The sequence below is a fragment of the Telmatherina bonti genome, assembly GCF_933228915.1.
Source record: "Telmatherina bonti genome assembly, chromosome: 6".
NCBI lineage: Eukaryota > Metazoa > Chordata > Actinopteri > Atheriniformes > Telmatherinidae > Telmatherina > Telmatherina bonti.
In genome coordinates, this window is record NC_136624.1 from 39,954,419 (window position 1) to 39,980,289 (window position 25,871).

General features: G+C 43.6%; 2 protein-coding genes across 4 annotated transcripts; both read left to right on the forward strand.

Annotated features, from left to right (window-relative positions):
- Positions 1 to 238: 238 nt before the first annotated feature.
- Positions 239 to 3,328, forward strand: mustn1b (musculoskeletal, embryonic nuclear protein 1b). The gene is made up of 3 exons (XM_079242214.1): positions 239 to 372; positions 486 to 609; positions 1,754 to 3,328. The coding sequence occupies exons 1-3, from the start codon at positions 364 to 366 to the stop codon at positions 1,867 to 1,869; spliced, it is 249 nt and encodes an 82-aa protein (XP_079098340.1). The 5' UTR covers positions 239 to 363; the 3' UTR covers positions 1,870 to 3,328.
- A 20-nt stretch (positions 3,329 to 3,348) lies between these two features.
- On the forward strand, positions 3,349 to 22,721 carry LOC306757233 (inter-alpha-trypsin inhibitor heavy chain H3-like). Of its 3 annotated transcripts, none has more exons than XM_079242210.1 (22): positions 3,349 to 3,799; positions 4,091 to 4,120; positions 4,328 to 4,351; positions 6,121 to 6,275; positions 6,420 to 6,524; positions 6,630 to 6,792; positions 6,883 to 6,993; positions 7,081 to 7,209; positions 7,357 to 7,473; positions 16,930 to 17,098; positions 17,207 to 17,332; positions 17,412 to 17,584; positions 17,842 to 18,027; positions 18,119 to 18,255; positions 18,421 to 18,581; positions 18,757 to 18,786; positions 18,890 to 18,949; positions 19,059 to 19,172; positions 19,291 to 19,492; positions 20,936 to 21,108; positions 22,006 to 22,117; positions 22,210 to 22,721. In XM_079242210.1, exons 1-22 carry the CDS (start codon positions 3,686 to 3,688, stop codon positions 22,346 to 22,348), a joined length of 2,730 nt encoding a protein of 909 aa, XP_079098336.1. In that variant the 5' UTR covers positions 3,349 to 3,685; the 3' UTR covers positions 22,349 to 22,721. The 3 variants fall into 3 exon arrangements, with proteins under 3 accessions (XP_079098336.1, XP_079098337.1, XP_079098338.1); XM_079242211.1 differs by having other exon boundaries at positions 18,757 to 18,783; XM_079242212.1 differs by having other exon boundaries at positions 3,349 to 3,631.
- The last annotated feature ends 3,150 nt before the right edge of the window (positions 22,722 to 25,871 follow it).

Here is a 25,871-nt window from a genome sequence, read left to right on the forward strand (position 1 = left end):
GCTCCAAGATGGAAAAAGGAAGAACTTCGGCCTTAAATCAAGTTTTTTTCCACGGTCAGGCAGAGTCTGAGCTTCTGGAGCTGCAGGGAGGTGTCGCTGGCTGGTGGACATGCAATGCTTTCCCTTTAGTGCCATTTATGTCTAGAATGATCAGCTGTTGGCTTGTAAGCTGATGGGAGCCCCGTTCCAGCTGTACCATCCCTCACGTCACTCCTAATAATACACTCTGACAACAGGCAGGAGGTAGGGGGTCTCACTTGTCTGGGTGCAGACTATATAAACTGCCAAGCTTGCTGGGAGACGGACACAACCATCCACTGCTCCAGAAAGACTGTCTGTGGAAGACTTTTCTCAGTTTAAACTATGTCACAGGTATGTTTCATGAGTTGTTTTGATTTTCTACAAGCACATTTTAACATTGTTCCATGTTTGACAGCAGATTTGGGCAAAATCATCCATTATTTGTGTTCCTCTCTTGACTGTAGCCAGGCGAGGTGAAAAAGAAGAAGCGCCCACCAGTTAAGGAGGAAGACCTGAAAGGAGCCCGCAGTAAACTGGGCTTGAAGGGCGAGGTCAAGAGTAAGACCTATGAGGTCATGGTGGAGTGTGGTAAGTTTTCTGTAAATTATCTGTCGTCATGTCGTGAAGGATTCACTTGTTGTCAGTTTTAAAAAGACTAAAAACTGTGCGATGAAAAAGGTATTTAAATGGCTTTCGAAAGTTAAAATTGTATAAAACAGGCCTGTTCCCTGACCGGGAATCGAACCCGGGCCGCGGCGGTGAGAGCGCCGAATCCTAACCACTAGACCACCAGGGATACCTAAAGATATCTTCCATATGAGGATAAATCCAAACAATCTTCGTTTTAATTTTATAAAAATTGTTGTTTGTTTTATTTATTCAGGATTTTAGTTTTCATTTATTTGTTTTATCACAATGTAGCTCGTTGCGTGTCAGCGCATTAGCAACATTAGCGTCTCATAGCAGTTGCAAGCTAGCATAGCTATGTTACGCACCACATGCCTCTCTTGTTTGTATATTCCCCATTAGTCATCACATAACTACCTAAAAACCAAGGACTTAGAAAAATACAAAAAGATTTTCTAAAATAAAATGTCTTTAATATAAATCTAAAACCATTTTGATTAAGCAGGAGGTGAGGTGGAAGCATGTTTACATCACTGTTCTCCTCAGTTCATTGATTCTCGGTGAAAATCACATGAATATAATTTGTCCATAAAAGCAAGTATGGTAAATGTGAACCTGTGTGTGTGTGTACGGTTCATAGTTCCTTTGTTTGGCTTGAATGTAGATAAATACCAGCACCACGTTTTACAGCACACCAGGTGAACAAACTGGGTATTAAATGATCAGGTATGAACAGATGTGAATGAGCAGGCCTTCATTTACCATGTAATCACTAATAGCCATGAGAACGTTTATTGTTTTAATGTTTATTATATTAGTTTACACAGCAAACATCATGATAAACAGACAACAATAATGCTCTGCAGCTCAGTCAGTAAAATATAACTTCACCTAAAGTACTGTCAACTATACACAAAAATGTGAAGTATTTACCAAAGTCAAGTACATTTAATTTACATTGGATGATGACAAAATAAAGCCTAATGGCTGAGATTGTTTTGTTTCCATCTGAGTTAAACATGTTGTTTCCAACATGATGCATATTCCTGCATCCAGCTTCTCCTTGAGGATGATCAGGATGTGTTTTTTTGGCTTTTGTGTTCAGAGCGAATGGGGAAGGTGGCTCCATCTGTGTTCAGCGGTGTGAGGACAGGGACAGAGACGGTCCTCTCCAAGCCTACAGCAACCAAAGATCCTGCTGCCAGTGTCTTCAGCAAGTAGAACACCGAAGGAACACTCGCTATATGATTTTATTGTTTCGTTTTTTATATATAAATCAATATGTGTGAAGTTTAAGTGGAATGAAGGAGGTCGCTGGCTGCATTAAAGTATTTTGATATTACTGTTATGCATGCTGTGCTATGCTATTCTGTTTTTGTATTTGCTCATTTTTTTTCCACATAAAGGATTTTCCCTGTTGAAATACAGTGTCCTTGTATGTATAGAAATAGGTCCACAGCAACGGAGTAATCAACCATTGTACTTTAGGTAAACATGAGTGGGTGGATGTTTTGCAGGTTTTTTGGCCAAACTCTGTGTCCCTCAAACCTTTATTTGCATAAAGTTTCCCTTGTATTGTGTCTTATTGGTGAATTGTCCAAACTAGAAATTTGGTTAAATGAAAAAATAAACATTACTGAAAGTATTTGATTGCGGAAAGGCTTAAAAAAAAAAAAAAAAAAACCTGTTAACAAAAGCGTATTTTAACTCAAACTTGAAGAATAAAACTAAACACATCCTCTAAAACTGACTACCAGATGGAAACTCACTGACAGATCCATTAATCCATCGAAAGTAAAGTCTGAAGCCTTTATTTGGTCCTGTAACGAAAATTAAGAATAACATTAACAATTTATTCTTCTGTATTACTGGCATTTATGATCATGTGAAATTATTGTGGTGTTATATTCTGCTTTGGTGTTCGCCATGGGGAAGACGACTGGTATGATAAGACGCACAACAGGGTTTTCAGCAAAGTTTCTGCCATAAAGTGGTAGGAAATGCCTCAGAAACTGTATGTATCAGATATTATATGGCTCATAGGGTTAAATGAGGTTAGTTGATGTTTCGCATGCCATTGGTGGGATGTTGTGGGTTAAAGTGAGTACAAATATTGTGCAAATTACCATAAAGACCCTTCCTGTTTCCTTCTGCAATATGGAACCAACAGTACATCTATAATCCATGTTTTCCCCTAATTGCTTCTCTTCACTAATCCCTGGACCAGCGTGAAACATGCTCAGTAATGCGAGACAAACAAGAAATTTTAAGTGTCCACTGAAATAACAGGAAATCTTTCCTTATTGAAGGTTTCTATAAGAAAATAAATTTCTCTGAGGAGAAATAAACTGTCACAAGATGAAAAGCCAGTCCCAATTTGAATAAAGCAAGCCTGAGAAAACGCCATGAAAAAGTTCCAACTCAAACAAACGTTGCTTCAGGTTCAGTAGATAAAGAGCTGGCTCATCTTTTCTGTTTGTGCAAAGCAGAAACGTGTTTATATTGGCTCAAAGTTGTTAAAAAAAACAAACATAGTTTCACAATGACTTATCACTCATCAAAACAAACAAAAAAATGAGCCTTTCATTTTACACTTTGTATCTGGATGAATGGCATAAATCATCTCCAACTGCTGACAGGCTGCAAAACAAATCTTGTTTTTTATATATATCTCAGAAACGTAGCAGGAAGCAACACAAAATGCTGGTTGTCGTATCAGAAGAGTGTTTGTGTTATGCACATATCTCATACACTAAATGACAGGTTGATGCCTGTAATTGGTGCCTTTTTCAGTCGTCTGTTAGACATTAATGTCCTCTAATTGATATTTTGCTCAATGTCTAAACTGTACAATCATGTTATTTGTTTTTGTTGTGTTTTTTTGTTTTGTTGTGTTTTTTAAGGACCACCTTTGTACCTCTGGACCTCCTCCACATGAGGCAAAAATCTGTTGGTCAATAGATGACGGCAATACGCCCACAGAGTGAGTGCTTTTGCTCAGTAGTGAAGTGAGCCAGTGTTCATTTTGGGTTCAGTCATGTCTGGACAGAAGGGCGTTCGCCTGCTGCTGCTTTGCAGCTGCGCCTGCATCTGGCTGTCCGCTTTGGCTTCAGGAGCTCTGGTCATCTCCAGGAACGATGAAGCTCCTCAGGTAACGTTTTTATTCTGCCATCAGTTTCAAATCATCCTGTTTTATGCTGATTAGAAAATGTCATTTCAGTTTTATGCATAGTTCCTGATGTGGCCATCAGTCTATTTTACTGATATAACTTTCCTAAATCATTATTTTTAACCAGTTTACCACTGTATTAGTTCCTTTTTAGTTTATGTGTGCGGCAGAATGTCAGGCGTTTGGTGCAGCAGCAGCAGATCATGTCGTAGCAGTGCCGTTTTTTCTGATATACTGGCACCACATTGGTCTGACATCCTGTTTATCTCTCAGGAGGACAGAAGAGTTGCCAGATCCCTGCAGGTACTTTGCACAAACTATCCACAGATGAATAGTTTGTTTGTGTTGGTGAAAACCATTTCAGTAAATCTTCAAAAATGAGCTGAATAAATGCAGAAACTAAATATAAAATATTTGCAGCTTAAACATCAAAAACATAAAAAAAAAACCCTGTCTAAGCTGAATTTATATATGTTTTCTTTCTCTGTCTTTATCCCTCCTCCCTGATAGAAAAGAAGCGCAGATGTGACGATGGTAAGAGAAGATTCTGTGTGTGTGCTGATCATATGAAAATATTGCTATAAAAACTATATTTCATAAAACTTGTGAGGCAGCCTTCACATTTTGGAGCCAATCTGGAATCTTCTCAAGGAGGACATGTTCTGAGTTTTCTTTTCTTTTTTTCTTTTTTTGCTTAACATATAAAAAACTGAAAAGTAAATCACAACAGAAACACATTGTTTTGACTCCATTAATCTTCAGATAAATTTCAGGCCTTGCTGACTGATCTCTCTACAACACAACTCTACAACTCCAATAATCTCTGCTTCAGGAAGTAAAAGAAAACATCAATATATCCCAAATAAAATTACTTAAAATGACCTCCAACAATGATGAAGTTAGATATCTGTAACTTTTTAGAACCAAAAGCTTAAGTTGACATTTAGTTCCACAGCTAAAGCTAGCTTAAAAGGCATTAGCTTAGCATGCTAAAGGCCTAATTGTGACGTCAGCTTGTTTTCCAAAAAATATTAGTAGAAATTTGTTGTTAAATATGTTCAGAAAGTTTTCTTTTGTTTCATTTGCGGTTTGTTGCTCAAGTTGATGCTAATCTTGTCATTCACTGAAGAGGAAGCAACAAACATTCATTTAATTCCCAGTTCCATTTGACCTGAGCTTTTCTGCTTCTGGTGGTTTGTAATACTTAACGTGGTTTAATACCCTGCGATTTCCACTTCACGGGGTAACTATTGCTAGGAAGTCATAACACACCCACCGCTCATTATAACACACCCAGGGTGGAATCAGTGACATAATGTTTTTAGAAACCCTTTCCAACCAGCAAGACTTGCTGCACCTCTCAGTGCATCAAAGTTTCTGTTAAGAACTATAAATTAACTGTCCAAAATGTCTAAGTTATAGTCTGAGCTCACAAATTTTGAGTCAATGAGGTGTCACTGTGAACATTTAATTCAGTGTTTTACTCCAACGTTGGTTGGTATGAGGTATGAGTGTATGAATAGTTCATGTCGTGACTGAAGTGTTTTGCAGTTAAAGCTCCATCAGTTTGGGTAGACGGGGGGAAAATAAACTTGTAAATTAAAGTTGCCTTGCTTCGTAAAAACCCTAAAACAACTGCTGTATTCTGTGACTTGGTGCTGGGCAACTTAACACTAAAGTAAATACTGCGTATGTTTTTATAACCATGTTATGTTACTGTTCCATTCATCCATATCTGTCACACTGCTTATTCCAATTCAGCCTTGCAGGGAAGTTGGAGTCAACCCAGGGCTTACTAGGCCAGAGGCAGGTAAACCCTGGAGAGGTCACCAGGCTGTTGTAGGGCAAACACAGAGAGACAAATGATCACTCACGCTCAACCAGTCTTAGAGGAAATTTACAGCAGTTTGGTTCTACGAAGGCTGCTGGTGTGCAGGCTATAGCACACCCGACTGATATTAAATGGAATCAACAACCTATGAATTCTGCACAATGACTCATGAGTCAAGCACGTTGGAGCAGGGACACGTTGAAAACCGGCAGGACTGAGGTCATTGTAGGACGGAAAAACCCTGATTTTAGAGTAACAGATCTTCCTAACATGCACGTCTTTGGACACTTTAGCTGGAGTAGAACTCACGCGGAGACTCCACACAGAAAGGCCACTGTTCGAACCCTTCTATGTTAATCTTGTCCAAGAAAAATCTCATGTAAAACGTAATAATGTACAGAATGTAACCCTTTAGCTCCTACCGTTTAGGGTCAGAGTTGTTTAATCTGTCCTTGTTTGTCTCCACCCTCAGGTGGAAGTGCACAGTGTGACTGTGGAGTGCACTGTGACGTCTCGCTTCGCCCACACCGTTATGACCTCAGTGGCTTTAAACAAAGCAAACTCATCCAAGGAAATCTTTTTTGAAGTGGATTTACCAAAGTCTGCCTTCATCACAAACTTCAGCATGTCAGTCGGATTGTTTCTTACCTGTTCTGTCCATATTCACCATCTAACGTCACGGAAATTTATCTATCTCAGCTCTCAAGCTACGTTTTCTTTATTCTGTAGTTGATTTAAGTGCTTTATGTTTCATTGTCTGTTCCTTCACAGGGAAATTGAAGGGAAGGTGTATGTTGGTGTGGTAAAGGAGAAGGAGAAAGCGAAGAAACAGTACGAGAAGGCTGTCTCCGCTGGACAGACAGCTGGACTGGTCAAGTCAGTGTCTCCAGATAAAAATCCTTTACCTAAACCCATAACTCATGGTGTTTATGATGCCAGCTCAGCAACAGATAGTTATGTCTGATTTCTGATTTATTGCAGGGTTTCTGGAAGAAAGATGGAGAAATTTTCAGTGTCTGTCAACATTGCAGCAGAAAGTAACGTGACTTTTATTTTGACCCATGAGGAGCTTCTTCAAAGGAAATTTGGCCAATATGAGATTCTGACCAGAGTTAAACCCAAAACATTGGTCCAACAATTTCAGGTGGACATGCTTGTGATTAAATCCAGCTCACGGTGATTTCCCTGTAAAGACACAAGGACTGAGTGTTTCACTTTGTCTGTGTGGAAACAGATTGTGACCAACATCTATGAGCCGCAGGGCCTTTCTCATGTTGATGCCCATGCAACCTTCCTGTCCAATGAGCTGCTCCCCCTCGTAGAGAAAACCGTCATGGACAAGAAGGTGCACCATCTCACATGTTCCACCAAGCTTGTCTTCACTCCCTTTAAAACCAAACTATTTAATGCAGCGTGTCTGTCCACTTGTCAGGCTCGCATCAGTTTCTCACCAACAATGGAACAGCAGAGGAAATGTCCAGGTTGTGATGGGACACTCATTGATGGGGATTTTATCATTAAGTATGACGTGAAGCGAGAGACGAGCGTCGGAGAGATTCAGGTCAGCCTTCAGTAAAAACCTGCATCATCATGTGTTCACTGCGATCTCTGTGTGGATTTGGAGCTTTGGAAGGTTTAGATTGTTCAGGTAGAAAGTTCTGATAGTTCACACGTTGATTTCTGTCACTCTGATCTTTTTCCCCTTCAGATTGTGAATGGATACTTTGTGCACTTCTTTTCCCCACCTGGCCTGCACCGAGTCCCCAAGAACGTGGTGTTTGTTATTGACCACAGTGGATCAATGTATGGTAGAAAGCTTGCGCAGGTGAGCGAATGTGCAGACTGTCGACCTGATGTAGCGATGCTCACATGCACACGTGTTGATCTCTGACTCCTGATGTTGATCTCTGACGCCTGATGTTGATCTCTGACGCCTGATGTTGATCTCTGACGCCTGATGTTGATCTCTGACGCCTGATGTTGATCTCTGACGCCTGATGTTGATCTCTGACGCCAGATGTTGATCTCTGACTCCTGATGTTGATCTCTGACGCCTGATGTTGATCTCTGACTCCTGATGTTGATCTCTGACTCCTGATGTTGATCTCTGACGCCTGATGTTGATCTCTGACGCCTGATGTTGATCTCTGACTCCTGATGTTGATCTCTGACGCCTGATGTTGATCTCTGACGCCAGATGTTGATCTCTGACTCCTGATGTTGATCTCTGACGCCTGATGTTGATCTCTGACTCCTGATGTTGATCTCTGACGCCTGATGTTGATCTCTGACACCTGATGTTGATCTCTGACGCCTGATGTTGATCTCTGACTCCTGATGTTGATCTCTGACTCCTGATGTTGATCTCTGACTCCTGATGTTGATCTCTGACTCCTGATGTTGATCTCTGACGCCTGATGTTGATCTCTGACTCCTGATGTTGATCTCTGACTCCTGATGTTGATCTCTGACGCCTGATGTTGATCTCTGACTCCTGATGTTGATCTCTGACTCCTGATGTTGATCTCTGACTCCTGATGTTGATCTCTGACGCCTGATGTTGATCTCTGACGCCTGATGTTGATCTCTGACTCCTGATGTTGATCTCTGACGCCTGATGTTGATCTCTGACGCCTGATGTTGATCTCTGACGCCTGATGTTGATCTCTGACGCCTGATGTTGATCTCTGACTCCTGATGTTGATCTCTGACTCCTGATGTTGATCTCTGACGCCTGATGTTGATCTCTGACTCCTGATGTTGATCTCTGACGCCTGATGTTGATCTCTGACGCCTGATGTTGATCTCTGACTCCTGATGTTGATCTCTGACTCCTGATGTTGATCTCTGACGCCTGATGTTGATCTCTGACTCCTGATGTTGATCTCTGACTCCTGATGTTGATCTCTGACTCCTGATGTTGATCTCTGACTCCTGATGTTGATCTCTGACGCCTGATGTTGATCTCTGACGACTGATGTTGATCTCTGACTCCTGATGTTGATCTCTGACGCCTGATGTTGATCTCTGACTCCTGATGTTGATCTCTGACGCCTGATGTTGATCTCTGACTCCTGATGTTGATCTCTGACTCCTGATGTTGATCTCTGACGCCTGATGTTGATCTCTGAATCCTGATGTTGATCTCTGACTCCTGATGTTGATCTCTGACTCCTGATGTTGATCTCTGACGCCTGATGTTGATCTCTGACGCCTGATGTTGATCTCTGACGCCTGATGTTGATCTCTGACGACTGATGTTGATCTCTGACTCCTGATGTTGATCTCTGACGCCTGATGTTGATCTCTGACTCCTGATGTTGATCTCTGACGCCTGATGTTGATCTCTGACTCCTGATGTTGATCTCTGACGCCTGATGTTGATCTCTGACTCCTGATGTTGATCTCTGACTCCTGATGTTGATCTCTGACGCCTGATGTTGATCTCTGACTCCTGATGTTGATCTCTGACTCCTGATGTTGATCTCTGACTCCTGATGTTGATCTCTGACGCCTGATGTTGATCTCTGACGCCTGATGTTGATCTCTGACGCCTGATGTTGATCTCTGACGACTGATGTTGATCTCTGACTCCTGATGTTGATCTCTGACGCCTGATGTTGATCTCTGACTCCTGATGTTGATCTCTGACTCCTGATGTTGATCTCTGACGCCTGATGTTGATCTCTGACTCCTGATGTTGATCTCTGACGCCTGATGTTGATCTCTGACGCCTGATGTTGATCTCTGACGCCTGATGTTGATCTCTGACGCCTGATGTTGATCTCTGACTCCTGATGTTGATCTCTGACGCCTGATGTTGATCTCTGACGACTGATGTTGATCTCTGACTCCTGATGTTGATCTCTGACGCCTGATGTTGATCTCTGACTCCTGATGTTGATCTCTGACTCCTGATGTTGATCTCTGACTCCTGATGTTGATCTCTGACTCCTGATGTTGATCTCTGACGCCTGATGTTGATCTCTGACGCCTGATGTTGATCTCTGACGCCTGATGTTGATCTCTGACTCCTGATGTTGATCTCTGACTCCTGATGTTGATCTCTGACGCCTGATGTTGATCTCTGACGCCTGATGTTGATCTCTGACGCCTGATGTTGATCTCTGACTCCTGATGTTGATCTCTGACGCCTGATGTTGATCTCTGACTCCTGATGTTGATCTCTGACTCCTGATGTTGATCTCTGACTCCTGATGTTGATCTCTGACGCCTGATGTTGATCTCTGACGCCTGATGTTGATCTCTGACGCCTGATGTTGATCTCTGACTCCTGATGTTGATCTCTGACGCCTGATGTTGATCTCTGACTCCTGATGTTGATCTCTGACTCCTGATGTTGATCTCTGACTCCTGATGTTGATCTCTGACTCCTGATGTTGATCTCTGACGCCTGATGTTGATCTCTGACGCCTGATGTTGATCTCTGACGCCTGATGTTGATCTCTGACTCCTGATGTTGATCTCTGACTCCTGATATTGATCTCTGACTCCTGATGTTGATCTCTGACGCCTGATGTTGATCTCTGACGCCTGATGTTGATCTCTGACTCCTGATGTTGATCTCTGACTCCTGATGTTGATCTCTGACTCCTGATGTTGATCTCTGACGCCTGATGTTGATCTCTGACTCCTGATGTTGATCTCTGACGCCTGATGTTGATCTCTGACTCCTGATGTTGATCTCTGACGCCTGATGTTGATCTCTGACTCCTGATGTTGATCTCTGACTCCTGATGTTGATCTCTGACGCCTGATGTTGATCTCTGACTCCTGATGTTGATCTCTGACTCCTGATGTTGATCTCTGACGCCTGATGTTGATCTCTGACGCCTGATGTTGATCTCTGACGCCTGATGTTGATCTCTGACTCCTGATGTTGATCTCTGACGCCTGATGTTGATCTCTGACTCCTGATGTTGATCTCTGACTCCTGATGTTGATCTCTGACTCCTGATGTTGATCTCTGACTCCTGATGTTGATCTCTGACGCCTGATGTTGATCTCTGACGCCTGATGTTGATCTCTGACTCCTGATGTTGATCTCTGACTCCTGATATTGATCTCTGACTCCTGATGTTGATCTCTGACGCCTGATGTTGATCTCTGACGCCTGATGTTGATCTCTGACTCCTGATGTTGATCTCTGACTCCTGATGTTGATCTCTGACTCCTGATGTTGATCTCTGACGCCTGATGTTGATCTCTGACTCCTGATGTTGATCTCTGACGCCTGATGATGATCTCTGACGCCTGATGTTGATCTCTGACGCCTGATGTTGATCTCTGACTCCTGATGTTGATCTCTGACGCCTGATGTTGATCTCTGACGCCTGATGTTGATCTCTGACTCCTGATGTTGATCTCTGACTCCTGATGTTGATCTCTGACGCCTGATGTTGATCTCTGACGCCTGATGTTGATCTCTGACGCCTGATGTTGATCTCTGACTCCTGATGTTGATCTCTGACTCCTGATGTTGATCTCTGACTCCTGATGTTGATCTCTGACGCCTGATGTTGATCTCTGACTCCTGATGTTGATCTCTGACGCCTGATGTTGATCTCTGACTCCTGATGTTGATCTCTGACTCCTGATGTTGATCTCTGACTCCTGATGTTGATCTCTGACGCCTGATGTTGATCTCTGACTCCTGATGTTGATCTCTGACGCCTGATGTTGATCTCTGACTCCTGATGTTGATCTCTGACGCCTGATGTTGATCTCTGACGCCTGATGTTGATCTCTGACGCCTGATGTTGATCTCTGACTCCTGATGTTGATCTCTGACTCCTGATGTTGATCTCTGACGCCTGATGTTGATCTCTGACTCCTGATGTTGATCTCTGACTCCTGATGTTGATCTCTGACGCCTGATGTTGATCTCTGACGCCTGATGTTGATCTCTGACGCCTGATGTTGATCTCTGACTCCTGATGTTGATCTCTGACTCCTGATGTTGATCTCTGACTCCTGATGTTGATCTCTGACGCCTGATGTTGATCTCTGACTCCTGATGTTGATCTCTGACGCCTGATGATGATCTCTGACGCCTGATGTTGATCTCTGACGCCTGATGTTGATCTCTGACTCCTGATGTTGATCTCTGACGCCTGATGTTGATCTCTGACGCCTGATGTTGATCTCTGACTCCTGATGTTGATCTCTGACGCCTGATGTTGATCTCTGACTCCTGATGTTGATCTCTGACGCCTGATGTTGATCTCTGACGCCTGATGTTGATCTCTGACGCCTGATGTTGATCTCTGACTCCTGATGTTGATCTCTGACGCCTGATGTTGATCTCTGACGCCTGATGTTGATCTCTGACTCCTGATGTTGATCTCTGACGCCTGATGTTGATCTCTGACGCCTGATGTTGATCTCTGACTCCTGATGTTGATCTCTGACGCCTGATGTTGATCTCTGACTCCTGATGTTGATCTCTGACGCCTGATGTTGATCTCTGACGCCTGATGTTGATCTCTGACTCCTGATGTTGATCTCTGACTCCTGATGTTGATCTCTGACTCCTGATATTGATCTCTGACTCCTGATGTTGATCTCTGACGCCTGATGTTGATCTCTGACGCCTGATGTTGATCTCTGACACCTGATGTTGATCTCTGACTCCTGATGTTGATCTTTGACTCCTGATGTTGATCTCTGACACCTGATGTTGATCTCTGACGCCTGATGTTGATCTCTGACGCCTGATGTTGATCTCTGACGCCTGATGTTGATCTCTGACTCCTGATATTGATCTCTGACTCCTGATGTTGATCTCTGACGCCTGATGTTGATCTCTGACTCCTGATGTTGATCTCTGACGCCTGATATTGATCTCTGACTCCTGATGTTGATCTCTGACGCCTGATGTTGATCTCTGACGCCTGATGTTGATCTCTGACTCCTGATGTTGATCTCTGACTCCTGATATTGATCTCTGACTCCTGATGTTGATCTCTGACGCCTGATGTTGATCTCTGACGCCTGATGTTGATCTCTGACTCCTGATGTTGATCTCTGACTCCTGATGTTGATCTCTGACTCCTGATGTTGATCTCTGACGCCTGATGTTGATCTCTGACGCCTGATGTTGATCTCTGACTCCTGATGTTGATCTCTGACGCCTGATGTTGATCTCTGACTCCTGATGTTGATCTCTGACGCCTGATGTTGATCTCTGACTCCTGATGTTGATCTCTGACGCCTGATGTTGATCTCTGACTCCTGATGTTGATCTCTGACGCCTGATGTTGATCTCTGACTCCTGATGTTGATCTCTGACTCCTGATGTTGATCTCTGACTCCTGATGTTGATCTCTGACTCCTGATGTTGATCTCTGACTCCTGATGTTGATCTCTGACGCCTGATGTTGATCTCTGACTCCTGATGTTGATCTCTGACTCCTGATGTTGATCTCTGACGCCTGATGTTGATCTCTGACGCCTGATGTTGATCTCTGACGCCTGATGTTGATCTCTGACGCCTGATGTTGATCTCTGACGCCTGATGTTGATCTCTGACGCCTGATGTTGATCTCTGACTCCTGATGTTGATCTCTGACTCCTGATGTTGATCTCTGACGCCTGATGTTGATCTCTGACGCCTGATGTTGATCTCTGACGCCTGATGTTGATCTCTGACTCCTGATGTTGATCTCTGACGCCTGATGTTGATCTCTGACTCCTGATGTTGATCTCTGACTCCTGATGTTGATCTCTGACTCCTGATGTTGATCTCTGACGCCTGATGTTGATCTCTGACGCCTGATGTTGATCTCTGACGCCTGATGTTGATCTCTGACTCCTGATGTTGATCTCTGACGCCTGATGTTGATCTCTGACTCCTGATGTTGATCTCTGACTCCTGATGTTGATCTCTGACTCCTGATGTTGATCTCTGACTCCTGATGTTGATCTCTGACGCCTGATGTTGATCTCTGACGCCTGATGTTGATCTCTGACGCCTGATGTTGATCTCTGACTCCTGATGTTGATCTCTGACTCCTGATATTGATCTCTGACTCCTGATGTTGATCTCTGACGCCTGATGTTGATCTCTGACGCCTGATGTTGATCTCTGACTCCTGATGTTGATCTCTGACTCCTGATGTTGATCTCTGACTCCTGATGTTGATCTCTGACGCCTGATGTTGATCTCTGACTCCTGATGTTGATCTCTGACGCCTGATGTTGATCTCTGACTCCTGATGTTGATCTCTGACGCCTGATGTTGATCTCTGACTCCTGATGTTGATCTCTGACTCCTGATGTTGATCTCTGACGCCTGATGTTGATCTCTGACTCCTGATGTTGATCTCTGACTCCTGATGTTGATCTCTGACGCCTGATGTTGATCTCTGACGCCTGATGTTGATCTCTGACGCCTGATGTTGATCTCTGACTCCTGATGTTGATCTCTGACGCCTGATGTTGATCTCTGACTCCTGATGTTGATCTCTGACTCCTGATGTTGATCTCTGACTCCTGATGTTGATCTCTGACTCCTGATGTTGATCTCTGACGCCTGATGTTGATCTCTGACGCCTGATGTTGATCTCTGACTCCTGATGTTGATCTCTGACTCCTGATATTGATCTCTGACTCCTGATGTTGATCTCTGACGCCTGATGTTGATCTCTGACGCCTGATGTTGATCTCTGACTCCTGATGTTGATCTCTGACTCCTGATGTTGATCTCTGACTCCTGATGTTGATCTCTGACGCCTGATGTTGATCTCTGACTCCTGATGTTGATCTCTGACGCCTGATGATGATCTCTGACGCCTGATGTTGATCTCTGACGCCTGATGTTGATCTCTGACTCCTGATGTTGATCTCTGACGCCTGATGTTGATCTCTGACGCCTGATGTTGATCTCTGACTCCTGATGTTGATCTCTGACTCCTGATGTTGATCTCTGACGCCTGATGTTGATCTCTGACGCCTGATGTTGATCTCTGACGCCTGATGTTGATCTCTGACTCCTGATGTTGATCTCTGACTCCTGATGTTGATCTCTGACTCCTGATGTTGATCTCTGACGCCTGATGTTGATCTCTGACTCCTGATGTTGATCTCTGACGCCTGATGTTGATCTCTGACTCCTGATGTTGATCTCTGACTCCTGATGTTGATCTCTGACTCCTGATGTTGATCTCTGACGCCTGATGTTGATCTCTGACTCCTGATGTTGATCTCTGACGCCTGATGTTGATCTCTGACTCCTGATGTTGATCTCTGACGCCTGATGTTGATCTCTGACGCCTGATGTTGATCTCTGACGCCTGATGTTGATCTCTGACTCCTGATGTTGATCTCTGACTCCTGATGTTGATCTCTGACGCCTGATGTTGATCTCTGACTCCTGATGTTGATCTCTGACTCCTGATGTTGATCTCTGACGCCTGATGTTGATCTCTGACGCCTGATGTTGATCTCTGACGCCTGATGTTGATCTCTGACTCCTGATGTTGATCTCTGACTCCTGATGTTGATCTCTGACTCCTGATGTTGATCTCTGACGCCTGATGTTGATCTCTGACTCCTGATGTTGATCTCTGACGCCTGATGATGATCTCTGACGCCTGATGTTGATCTCTGACGCCTGATGTTGATCTCTGACTCCTGATGTTGATCTCTGACGCCTGATGTTGATCTCTGACGCCTGATGTTGATCTCTGACTCCTGATGTTGATCTCTGACGCCTGATGTTGATCTCTGACTCCTGATGTTGATCTCTGACGCCTGATGTTGATCTCTGACGCCTGATGTTGATCTCTGACGCCTGATGTTGATCTCTGACTCCTGATGTTGATCTCTGACGCCTGATGTTGATCTCTGACGCCTGATGTTGATCTCTGACTCCTGATGTTGATCTCTGACGCCTGATGTTGATCTCTGACGCCTGATGTTGATCTCTGACTCCTGATGTTGATCTCTGACGCCTGATGTTGATCTCTGACTCCTGATGTTGATCTCTGACGCCTGATGTTGATCTCTGACGCCTGATGTTGATCTCTGACTCCTGATGTTGATCTCTGACTCCTGATGTTGATCTCTGACTCCTGATATTGATCTCTGACTCCTGATGTTGATCTCTGACGCCTGATGTTGATCTCTGACGCCTGATGTTGATCTCTGACACCTGATGTTGATCTCTGACTCCTGATGTTGATCTTTGACTCCTGATGTTGATCTCTGACACCTGATGTTGATCTCTGACGCCTGATGTTGATCTCTGACGCCTGATGTTGATCTCTGACGCCTGATGTTGATCTCTGACTCCTGATATTGATCTCTGACTCCTGATGTTGATCTCTGACGCCTGATGTTGATCTCTGACTCCTGATGTTGATCTCTGACGCCTGATATTGATCTCTGACTCCTGATGTTGATCTCTGACGCCTGATGTTGATCTCTGACGCCTGATGTTGATCTCTGACTCCTGATGTTGATCTCTGACTCCTGATATTGATCTCTGACTCCTGATGTTGATCTCTGACGCCTGATGTTGATCTCTGACGCCTGATGTTGATCTCTGACTCCTGATGTTGATCTCTGACTCCTGATGTTGATCTCTGACTCCTGATGTTGATCTCTGACGCCTGATGTTGATCTCTGACGCCTGATGTTGATCTCTGACTCCTGATGTTGATCTCTGACGCCTGATGTTGATCTCTGACTCCTGATGTTGATCTCTGACGCCTGATGTTGATCTCTGACTCCTGATGTTGATCTCTGACGCCTGATGTTGATCTCTGACTCCTGATGTTGATCTCTGACTCCTGATGTTGATCTCTGACTCCTGATGTTGATCTCTGACTCCTGATGTTGATCTCTGACTCCTGATGTTGATCTCTGACGCCTGATGTTGATCTCTGACTCCTGATGTTGATCTCTGACGCCTGATGTTGATCTCTGACGCCTGATGTTGATCTCTGACGCCTGATGTTGATCTCTGACTCCTGATGTTGATCTCTGACGCCTGATGTTGATCTCTGACTCCTGATGTTGATCTCTGACGCCTGATGTTGATCTCTGACTCCTGATGTTGATCTCTGACTCCTGATGTTGATCTCTGACGCCTGATGTTGATCTCTGACTCCTGATGTTGATCTCTGACTCCTGATGTTGATCTCTGACGCCTGATGTTGATCTCTGACGCCTGATGTTGATCTCTGACTCCTGATGTTGATCTCTGACGCCTGATGTTGATCTCTGACGCCTGATGTTGATCTCTGACGTTCTGCAGACACGAGAGGCATTGCTGACCATCCTGAATGATCTTTACGAAGAAGACTACTTTGCACTGGTCCTATTTGAAAGCAGAATCAGTCACTGGAAGGCTTCGTTAACCAAAGCAACTAAGGAAAATGTGGCTGAAGCCATGGACTTTGTCAAGAATATAAAGTCAGCTGGAGGTGAATACAACAAGAGGGACTAAGTCTAAATCAGAATACATGAATAAAAACACCAAACCTAATTTTCATAAATAAGATTTTTCCAATTGATTTGTATTTTTCACCAAGGTACCAGTTTAAACGATGGCGTGTTGAAAGGTGTGGAGATGCTGAGGACAGACAGACAAGCGAAAAATCTCCCGGAGAGAAGCATTGACATGATTATTCTGCTGACTGATGGATTGCCAAATGGTGGTAAGCAGATTCTGTACGTGCTGTAAGACAGACGCAACATTTCACTTGATATTTAGCGCTGTTTGTGTTGAATCTGGAGTTATTAGTACCATCCAGAGGAATGTGCATTCTGCAATTGGAGGAAACATGTCTCTGTTCTGTCTGGGCTTTGGAAATGATGTGGACTACAATTTCCTGGATGTGATGAGCCAACAAAACCAGGGACTGGCTCGCAGAATCTATGAAGCTTCAGATGCAGCACTTCAGCTCCAGGTGAGGCACTTCGAAGTGTTTATTCCTCTGGATCGGGGGTGTCAGTGGTCCTCATGGGTTTGTGTTGTTGTCCTGCTTCAACGCACCTGATTCAGATCAGAAGGATCCAACAGCTTCTTCATAATGACTTCTTCGTTTCAGTCAGGTGTGTTGGAGACGGAAAAAACCAAAACCTGCAGGATGGGAGCGGGAGTAGGACACCGGTTCTCCACTGTTTTTCGTTATCTACATGTTAAAGTGAATGTATTCTGTTCCAGGGTTTCTATGAGGAAGTGTCCAGCCCTCTGCTCTTAGAGGTGGACATGCAGTATCCAGACAATACAGTGGACTTTGTCACCACCAATCACTTCAATTATTTGTTTAATGGTTCGGAAATTGTGGTGGCCGGGCGTCTGATGGACAACGACCTGAACAACTTCCTAGTGGAAGTGATTGGCCAGGGGGTGAGAGGAAGAACAAACCAGAAATATGAGTTGTGGTAATGGTAATTATTCTGTTTATGGGCTTGATTTGTTGGTTTCTTCTCCGCTGTAGACTGAAGACTTCAAGGTGCAGGGCCAGGCTAGTGTTGTGGACTGGGCCGTGATGTACCCAGACGAGCAGTACATCTTTGGAGATTTCACTGAGCGTCTGTGGGCCTACCTCACCATCCAGCAGCTGCTGGATAAAAGGTTGGTTTGAGTCATTTCACTTCAGCCACAGACTGAAATCAGTCTCACTATATTTTTCACATGTTTTTCTGTCAGGAAATTGTGTCATTTGAGTTGTTGGAGTTCATCATTGTCTTCTGTTCAAGTCATTTGTGGCAACATTAACATTAATGCTCCTTGTCGTAGTAAGAGCGGCACACCAAATGAGAAAGCCAATGCGACGGCAAAGGCTCTGGAAATGTCTCTGCAGTACAACTTTGTGACTCCTCTCACCTCCATGGTGGTCACCAAGCCTGAAACCGAGGATGGAAAAGACGGACCTCTCATTGCTGACAAGCTGACTGAAGGTAACCAAGTCAAATCCGTTTTTCTTTGCATGAGTGTCGTCCAGCTTTACCGGCAAACTGAAGATACGACTGTAGCGCTTTTATCATCAGCTACCACGTTCAGCATGTTGTCTTCATAAAGCAAAGGCTGGAACTCAAAAATAACATGCGTTTTTTTTATTCATTGTTTTGACAGAGCAAAGACTGCAAGCAGAAAAAAGAGGTGGTGAGTTCATGTGCTTCATCATCCAGCACTAAATAACAACTTTGGGGGATTAAATACATCTGATGCATTGCCTTATTTTCCGTTTTACTGATTCTGTGTACAGGCTATGTGGCTGCTAGACCTGTAAACGCCATGCCCCTGCTACCATCTCCCACATATTTTGGTAACTATTCTGCTTTTGTGTCAGTCTATCGGGAGACGAGTTATGTTCCAGATTTATACCTCCTCTTTACTGCCACATTACTATCTTTGGCTTCATGTGTCACTTACAGTGGACGGAGATCCTCATTTCATGATAGAACTTCCAGATAGGAATGATGCTCTGTGCTTCAACATCAACGATGCTCCAGGAACCATTTTCAGCCTGGTCAGAGACCCAGAGTCAGGTTGGCTCCCTGTCCTATTTATCATGTCTGACTTTCCCAAGAACAGGTTCACAACGCGGTCCTCACAGCTCTTCTGCCTTTACACGTAAACATACACCAGCCTCGTTCCTTTACTCAGGTATTTTGGTCAACGGCCAGATCATCGGAGACAAGAAGATTCCCCCCAATGGGAAAATTAACACCTACTTTGGGCGTTTTGGCCTCATCCACCAGAAACTGGGAGTCAGGCTGGAAGTGAGCACTAAGAGCATTTCACTGTTCCAGGACGGTAAACAGATCAGGCTGCTGTGGTGTGACATGGCTTCTGTTAAAGGACTCAAGTAAGTGATCCCGGGAGCCATCTTTTCACAGCAGGAATTCTGCCAAAAGCTGGTTTTTAGTCTTTGTTTTTCATCTTGTATATTTTATTAGACGTTTTAAAGCTGCGGTAGGTGATGGTGGGGAGCTAGCAAAACCCTGTCTTGGCTCCTCCCCTTATATTGCCCCTCCCCTTTGCAATGGCTCCTCCTCATGTGTTGGCTCCTCCCCTTGTCTTGGCTCCTCCCCCTCTGGTTCTGCTCCTTGCGTGATCCGAGGCTTTTTTAATTTGCAGCTTTTTCCACCAACAATTTTCTCTTTCTCGGCTGTTTAGCAGGAGGAGGCAAATAAACCAAGCCGGAAATCCTTCCTGCATTTTCTCAGCCATGTTTGCCTTCCGAGTTTCTTCTTCACTACTTTGTATTTTCATCCTAACACGCTGTTTATATGCAGGGTGTGGCTATCAGGTATGCGCTGCTGGAGGGGGAGGAGGGGAGCCGGGAGAAGAAGCTACGAAATATAAGAAATGAACAACTCCATTTGGGTCTGAACGTTTGGATTGGTCAGAGTTTTTACAGATTTACAGTAAACTGAGGGGTATAACTATATTTCTTATTGTTGATGATTACAGAATGTATAGACTACTATCAGGACGAGGAACCACTTCACCCAGAGGAACATGTCTCTCAGCAACGTTACCTACTAGAGCTTAAAGTCAAACTGAAGCTTCTGCTGGTTGCTGCGTAGGATTCATGTTCCCACAAGTATCTGCTTCTACAACTTAAAATGAACATTAAACAACAAATCTGGGAGACCAAAATGCCAAAAACAGATGGAAGCAAGGTGGTTTCTGAATTACCTGCACAGCGAATTTCAGATTTTATTTTAATTTGTCATTGTTAAAAGATGGGCAATCTGTCCCAACTCAACTCACCTTTATTTCTAGAGTACTTTAACACAACGCCAGCTGCAACAAAGTGCTGAATGAAGAAGTAAAAAGATGCAGATTGAGATTAGCAGTTAAAGGGGATAAAACAATAATAAACAGAAAATAATAAACAGAGTTTCCTGCTGGATGAAATAGGTGATAAAAGTGGGTCTTCAGGCGGCTTTTAACAACAAACAGCGATGGGGATTCTCTAACCTGCAAACAGTTCCAAAGTTCCAAAGAGCAGCGACTGGAATCGTTCCTTCCTCTCCGAGTGTCCACTTTGACCTCGGTACCTCCAGAAGAAGCTGATTAGCTGATCTGAGGCGCCAGAATGGCGAGTATGGTAAAAGCAGCTCAGAGAGTTACAGAAGGCGGTCCCAGTCCCAGTCCCAGTAGGACCTCAGTCGTCCTCTTATTCCAGTGGTGACAAATGTGCCTTTTGTCATGTTATCTGAACTCCAGCGTGAAAAATCTAAAAGTTGAGTCTGTGCAAGCTGTAAAGATGATTATAACTCTCCTTTACGTTTGGTTCCAGTGTGGATCTGGAGGTGATCAAGGATCGTAGTCTGACAGTGACTCTGAAGGACTCGGTTAAATTTGTCATCTTGCTGCACAAAGTTTGGGAGAAGCATCCGTATCACCAGGATTACCTGGGTTTCTACACGCTGGACAGTCACCTGCTGTCCTCTTCTGTTCATGGCTTACTAGGTACAACATGAAAAGAATTGATTTTTTTTTCATCCCTAGTTTAGATTCTTACATTTAATTAGTTTTACTCTCTGATGCCATTTTCCTTATTTTATAAAACTGAAAAAAAAATCGACAAAGTTGTTCCCACATACATTTTTTTTTCTTTTTGTTCCATCACGTTATCAAAATAGTGTTTGGTTGACTGTTTCTCCCCCTTCGTCATCGCTGGTGTTGTGATGTTTTCCATGTTGGACAGTCCAGTTAGACATGTTTACAACACGTCATAGCTTGTCAGGATTGTGTGGAATGAGTGATACAGGTAAACTTGGTGCAGTCATTAAAATATTCTCCTGTTGACACACAGCCACAACAAGCTGGCACCTCTTCCGCATCCTGGTCGCATTTAGCTGGGGGTTGATTTCCCAGTCCTCAGCAGGAGTAGCTGAAGGTCAACCAGCATGGTTGTGTTGGTCGTTCTGGTACGTGCAGCCCGTCCGAGCTGATCGGTTGTGATTTGGAATCATGGTAGCTCATTTCATCTGGTCTGCTGGCAAACTCTGGAGGTGATGTCCGTTGTCCTCCTGGAGGATGAATTTGGATCCCAGATTCTGGAGATGCGGGATCACAACTGACTCCAGAATCTTGTTCTGATGTTTGTATTGGTGCTGGTCAGATGCGAGCGGGAGGTTGTTGGGGGCATTTTGGCACATTTTAGTGCCCACATGTTCATCTGTGTTGCTCAGAATAACGATCCGTCCAAGTTAAAGGTCACTGTAAAGGTGACTAATCAGACTTTCCAACCCCTTGCTGTAATAAAGAGGAGAAATAATCAACCAAACTTCATGTCAACTTCATAAGAAATACTTCCTGTATTCTAGTAATTAGTTTAAAGTAAAAGTTGAAATCCTCCTGCAGGTCAGTTCTACCGTGGGATTGAATATGAGGTTACAGACCTGCGTCCAGGAGAGGTCCCAGAGAAACCAGACGCCACCATGTACGTGAAGGGACAGGAGCTCAACGTAACCAGGTACATTCAGTGTCTCAGATGCTTCTGCGTCGAGGAGTTGCTGTGAAATCCTCATCGTTCAGCCTTCATGGCATGTTTGTCCTGGTCCACAGAGGCTGGCAGAGGGACTTCAGGACAGACCTGAAGAATGGTGAAAACGTTCCCTGCTGGTTCATTCACAACAACGGATCAGGACTCATTGACGGCGAGGCTTCAGACTACATCGTGTCAGGCCTCTTTAAGGTGGATTAAATCAGACGACATGTTCATCTCTACCACTGAAAGCATTACAGTCAAATTCAGAGGGTAGAAGAGCACATCTACCAGTAATTAAATCAGAAATACTCTCATAAAATCGTCCTGATTCGCCGTGATGAAGACAACAGGAGTCAGTTCTGGCATTCTGGGAAACAATGCGACGAACTGAGAGGTGTTTTCTTTGAGCACATAGATTGCAGCATATTGGAGCAGCTTTGTTCATGTTTTCTTTGCTCTGGTTTATAATGAATGAGTAATTTTTTCATTGTTGACTTTGTGCATTTCAAACCGTTGTGTGATGACAGCGACACACCTGGACATTTTCCTGCTTAAAAAGTGCTTTCTGCCGTCATCCTTAAAGGGGATTCGACCCAAACTGTTTCTAAGCAGTGATGGAGAAGTTTGTGAAGGTCTGAAACGTCTGCTGCTGGACTCCTTCATCACGTGATCCTGAATAAAAACGACTTTGACTCAAATATCTTGTCATCCTTGTTCCATTTGCAGCATAAAAATAGATGATCATGTTTGGATGAACTTTTATCCTGCATGCTTCCTTTCAGTAAAACTGCCCCTATAAGGCATGTTAAGACAAGATGAACATTTTATCAAAGTCCTCCGTTAATCCCGACAAACATACATCCATCCAATGAAAACCACACAGACAGACTGGTGAGGGGTAGACTGGTAACGGATCCCTCTTCCTGTAAAACAGTGGGCGGAGAAGCTTACAGGAAGACCTGATCCCCACTTGCCTCAGATTCCTAGTGTGCTTGTTTTCAGGCTTGCAAGAGGAGAAGCCCTCCTGTTTTCCAGTCATGTCCATGATGCGGAGAGCCATGCTGCTCTGGAGTTTCCTCTGCATCTGTTTTCCAGTACAGGGAGCTTTTGTTATTCCCAAAAGAGATGAGCTGGCACAGGTATTTAATGCAATGTTTGGATCAGTAACACTGACTTTATTTAGCAGGAATAATTTCATTTCAATCAAGCTTTTATGAACGCTCATCTTGGATCTGTCATGAATAGTATCGTAGTTTTTTTAATCCACTTAAATTGAATGAATGCAAATATTTTTATGTGCAAAATGACAACGACTTCAAGGTCGTTCATTGTATGAAACTTTGTACTTTCAGCTTCTTAACAGTTTAAAAGTAGCTTTTGACACAAAAGAATTTCACTCCATCTCCATCCATCCATCTTCTGCCGCTTATCCGGGGTCGGGCCGCGGGGGCAGCAGCCTAAGCAGGGAAGCCCAGACTTCCCTCTCCCCAGCCACATTTGCCAACTCTGCGGGAGGATCCCGAGGCGTTCCCAGGCCAGCCAGAGATATAATCCCTCCAGCGTGTCCTGGGTCTTCCCCGGGGTCTCCTCCCAGAGGGACGTGCCTGGAACACCTCACCAGGGAGGTCCAGGAGGCATCCTGACCAGATGCCTGAGCCATCTCAACTGGTTCCTCTCGATGCGGAGGAGCAGCGGCTCTACTCTGATCTCCTCCTGGATGACTGAGCTCCTCACCCTATCTCTAAGGGAGAGCCCGGCCACCCTGCGGAGGAAACTCATTTCAGCCGCCTGTATACGAGATCTCCTTCTTTCGGTCACGACCCACAGCTCATGACCATAGGTCAAGAATTTCACTAAAAGCTAAAAAATATAATGAAACAAACTCTAAAACCATGTCCATTTTTCAGTCATAAATACTAAAAAGTCTCTAAATGTGTCTGTAATTTAGCTTTCTTTTATATTGCTTTGCTGCTTCAATGAATAAGAGTTAATTATGAAGAATAAAACACAGAAAATGCATGCAAGTAGCATTTTGGGATCTCTCCGTATGCGGTTTTTAGTAAAACAAATGAGAATGCATCAAATAATGACCTCATATCAGTCAGAAACCACCTCTAATTATCATTTCAGTGCATGTGCAACATGTCACGGAGTTAAAAATACCGTTATTAATGTTGATTGGTGGTGAAAATGATGATTTTCAACTAATTTGATGATGATTATTTGAAACATTTCTTTGCTGTAAATACAAATTTCTGAAAAAAAAATAAATTGTGAGCGATTGCCTGCACGCCAATTTTCCCACCTGAAGCTGCAGAGGAGAAGCTTTGTGCTGCGATCCGACTCTCCCATCATCAGATCTCAGAGAAAAATAAAAGCAAGGCTGGATGGAAATAAATCTGCAGAGGCTGCAGAAGCTTCTGGAGACGATGCCGGTCCCGTTTCTTACACAATGTGTAAAAAAACAACAACATGGAAATTTAGTTTCCACAGAATCAAATTTCTAAAATGTTTATTTGGTGAGTTTGCAAACTTTTTATGATTTAAAGCAGCTTGTCAGATTTTACAGTGAGCGTGCAGCATTTGCAGATAAACATGGCAGTTTGTTTTCTTTGGCTGCTGCCATGTTTTCTTTCATCATGGCAAGTCCTGTGAATTAAAATCTGCTTCTGCAGCTAAGAACCAGTGTTTCCAGTTAAATGTTCTCAGATAAACACCCTGTGATGGCCTGGCAACCGTACAGAGGCGAGACAACTTTTCATTCTCACGCTGAGTCAAGTAAACACACTAGTAGCTAGGTTTTGGGTTCTGGTTCTGTGTTTGCAGGTTTCTCTGTGCTTTTCTGAAATATTAAAAACAAAAAGGCACTTTAATTTAATAACAATAGAATTATACTGAATAAGCAGAAGACATCCAGTTTGTTTCATGCTGGAAACCTGTTGCTTTCTCTCTCTTTAACATTAATATTTACAACATCTTCTGTTTACCCTTCTGATTTTTCTCCTTCTGATCATCATTCAGCTGCTTATGTTTCCCACTGTTTGCCTCGTCGGCAAAAACACATCGAGTCAGTCCAGATTCCCAAAACTCGCCCGTTTCCCAGCCCTCCCTCCCCGACTCGAGCGCCCTTCTCCTTCATTCAAGTCTGACTGTTGCACACAGAAATCCTTTTCTGCTCCTACACTGAGGTCTTTGTCTGATTCTGGGAATAAAAATCTGTCCACAAACATCAGAAAGCGTTGCATGCTTCATATTTTACAGGAAGAAATGTTCTGCAGCCAGCTCATCAAAGGAAGGAGAAATACTGATGAACTACATTTTTATCTCAGAGATTCTTACCAGGATGTGATCCGGCATAAATAATGAGGGAATCAAAAACAAATACTTATAAATTTAGTGTCTTATTTCATAATGTCACATTCTGTTCCAGATGCCTGGAGACACCATGAGCACCAGATCTATAAAGGTACTCAGATTACAGGATTAAATGCAGCAGAAGTCACATAATCTCACCTGATGATGATTTTTTAATCATGTTTACCTTTCTTTTCTTCCACAGAAGAGAAGTATAAACTCTGCAAATGTAAGTCACTGTTTATTACTCTGATGCAAATGTTGAGAAATGTTTAGTAAGATAATCAGAAACAAAGGAGACTGGAAGCTTCTGTCTCATAGTAAGCCATATTGCTTCCAGACGCCACTCGCTGCCATGTCCAGACGCACCTTTTCATTTTCTCTT

Excerpts from the sequence above, each read along its gene's own strand:
- mustn1b (XM_079242214.1), top strand. Across the intron at positions 610-1,753 it reads TGAGGTCATGGTGGAGTGTG|AGCGAATGGGGAAGGTGGCT; the intron begins GTAAGTTTTCTG and ends TTTTGTGTTCAG.
- LOC306757233 (XM_079242210.1), top strand. The coding sequence starts at position 3,686 with ATGTCTGGACAGAAGGGCGTTCGCCTGCTGCTGCTTTGCAGCTGCGCC. Across the intron at positions 18,787-18,889 it reads GCAAGCAGAAAAAAGAGGTG|GCTATGTGGCTGCTAGACCT; the intron begins GTGAGTTCATGT and ends TTCTGTGTACAG. Across the intron at positions 22,118-22,209 it reads CAGGAGCTCAACGTAACCAG|AGGCTGGCAGAGGGACTTCA; the intron begins GTACATTCAGTG and ends CCTGGTCCACAG.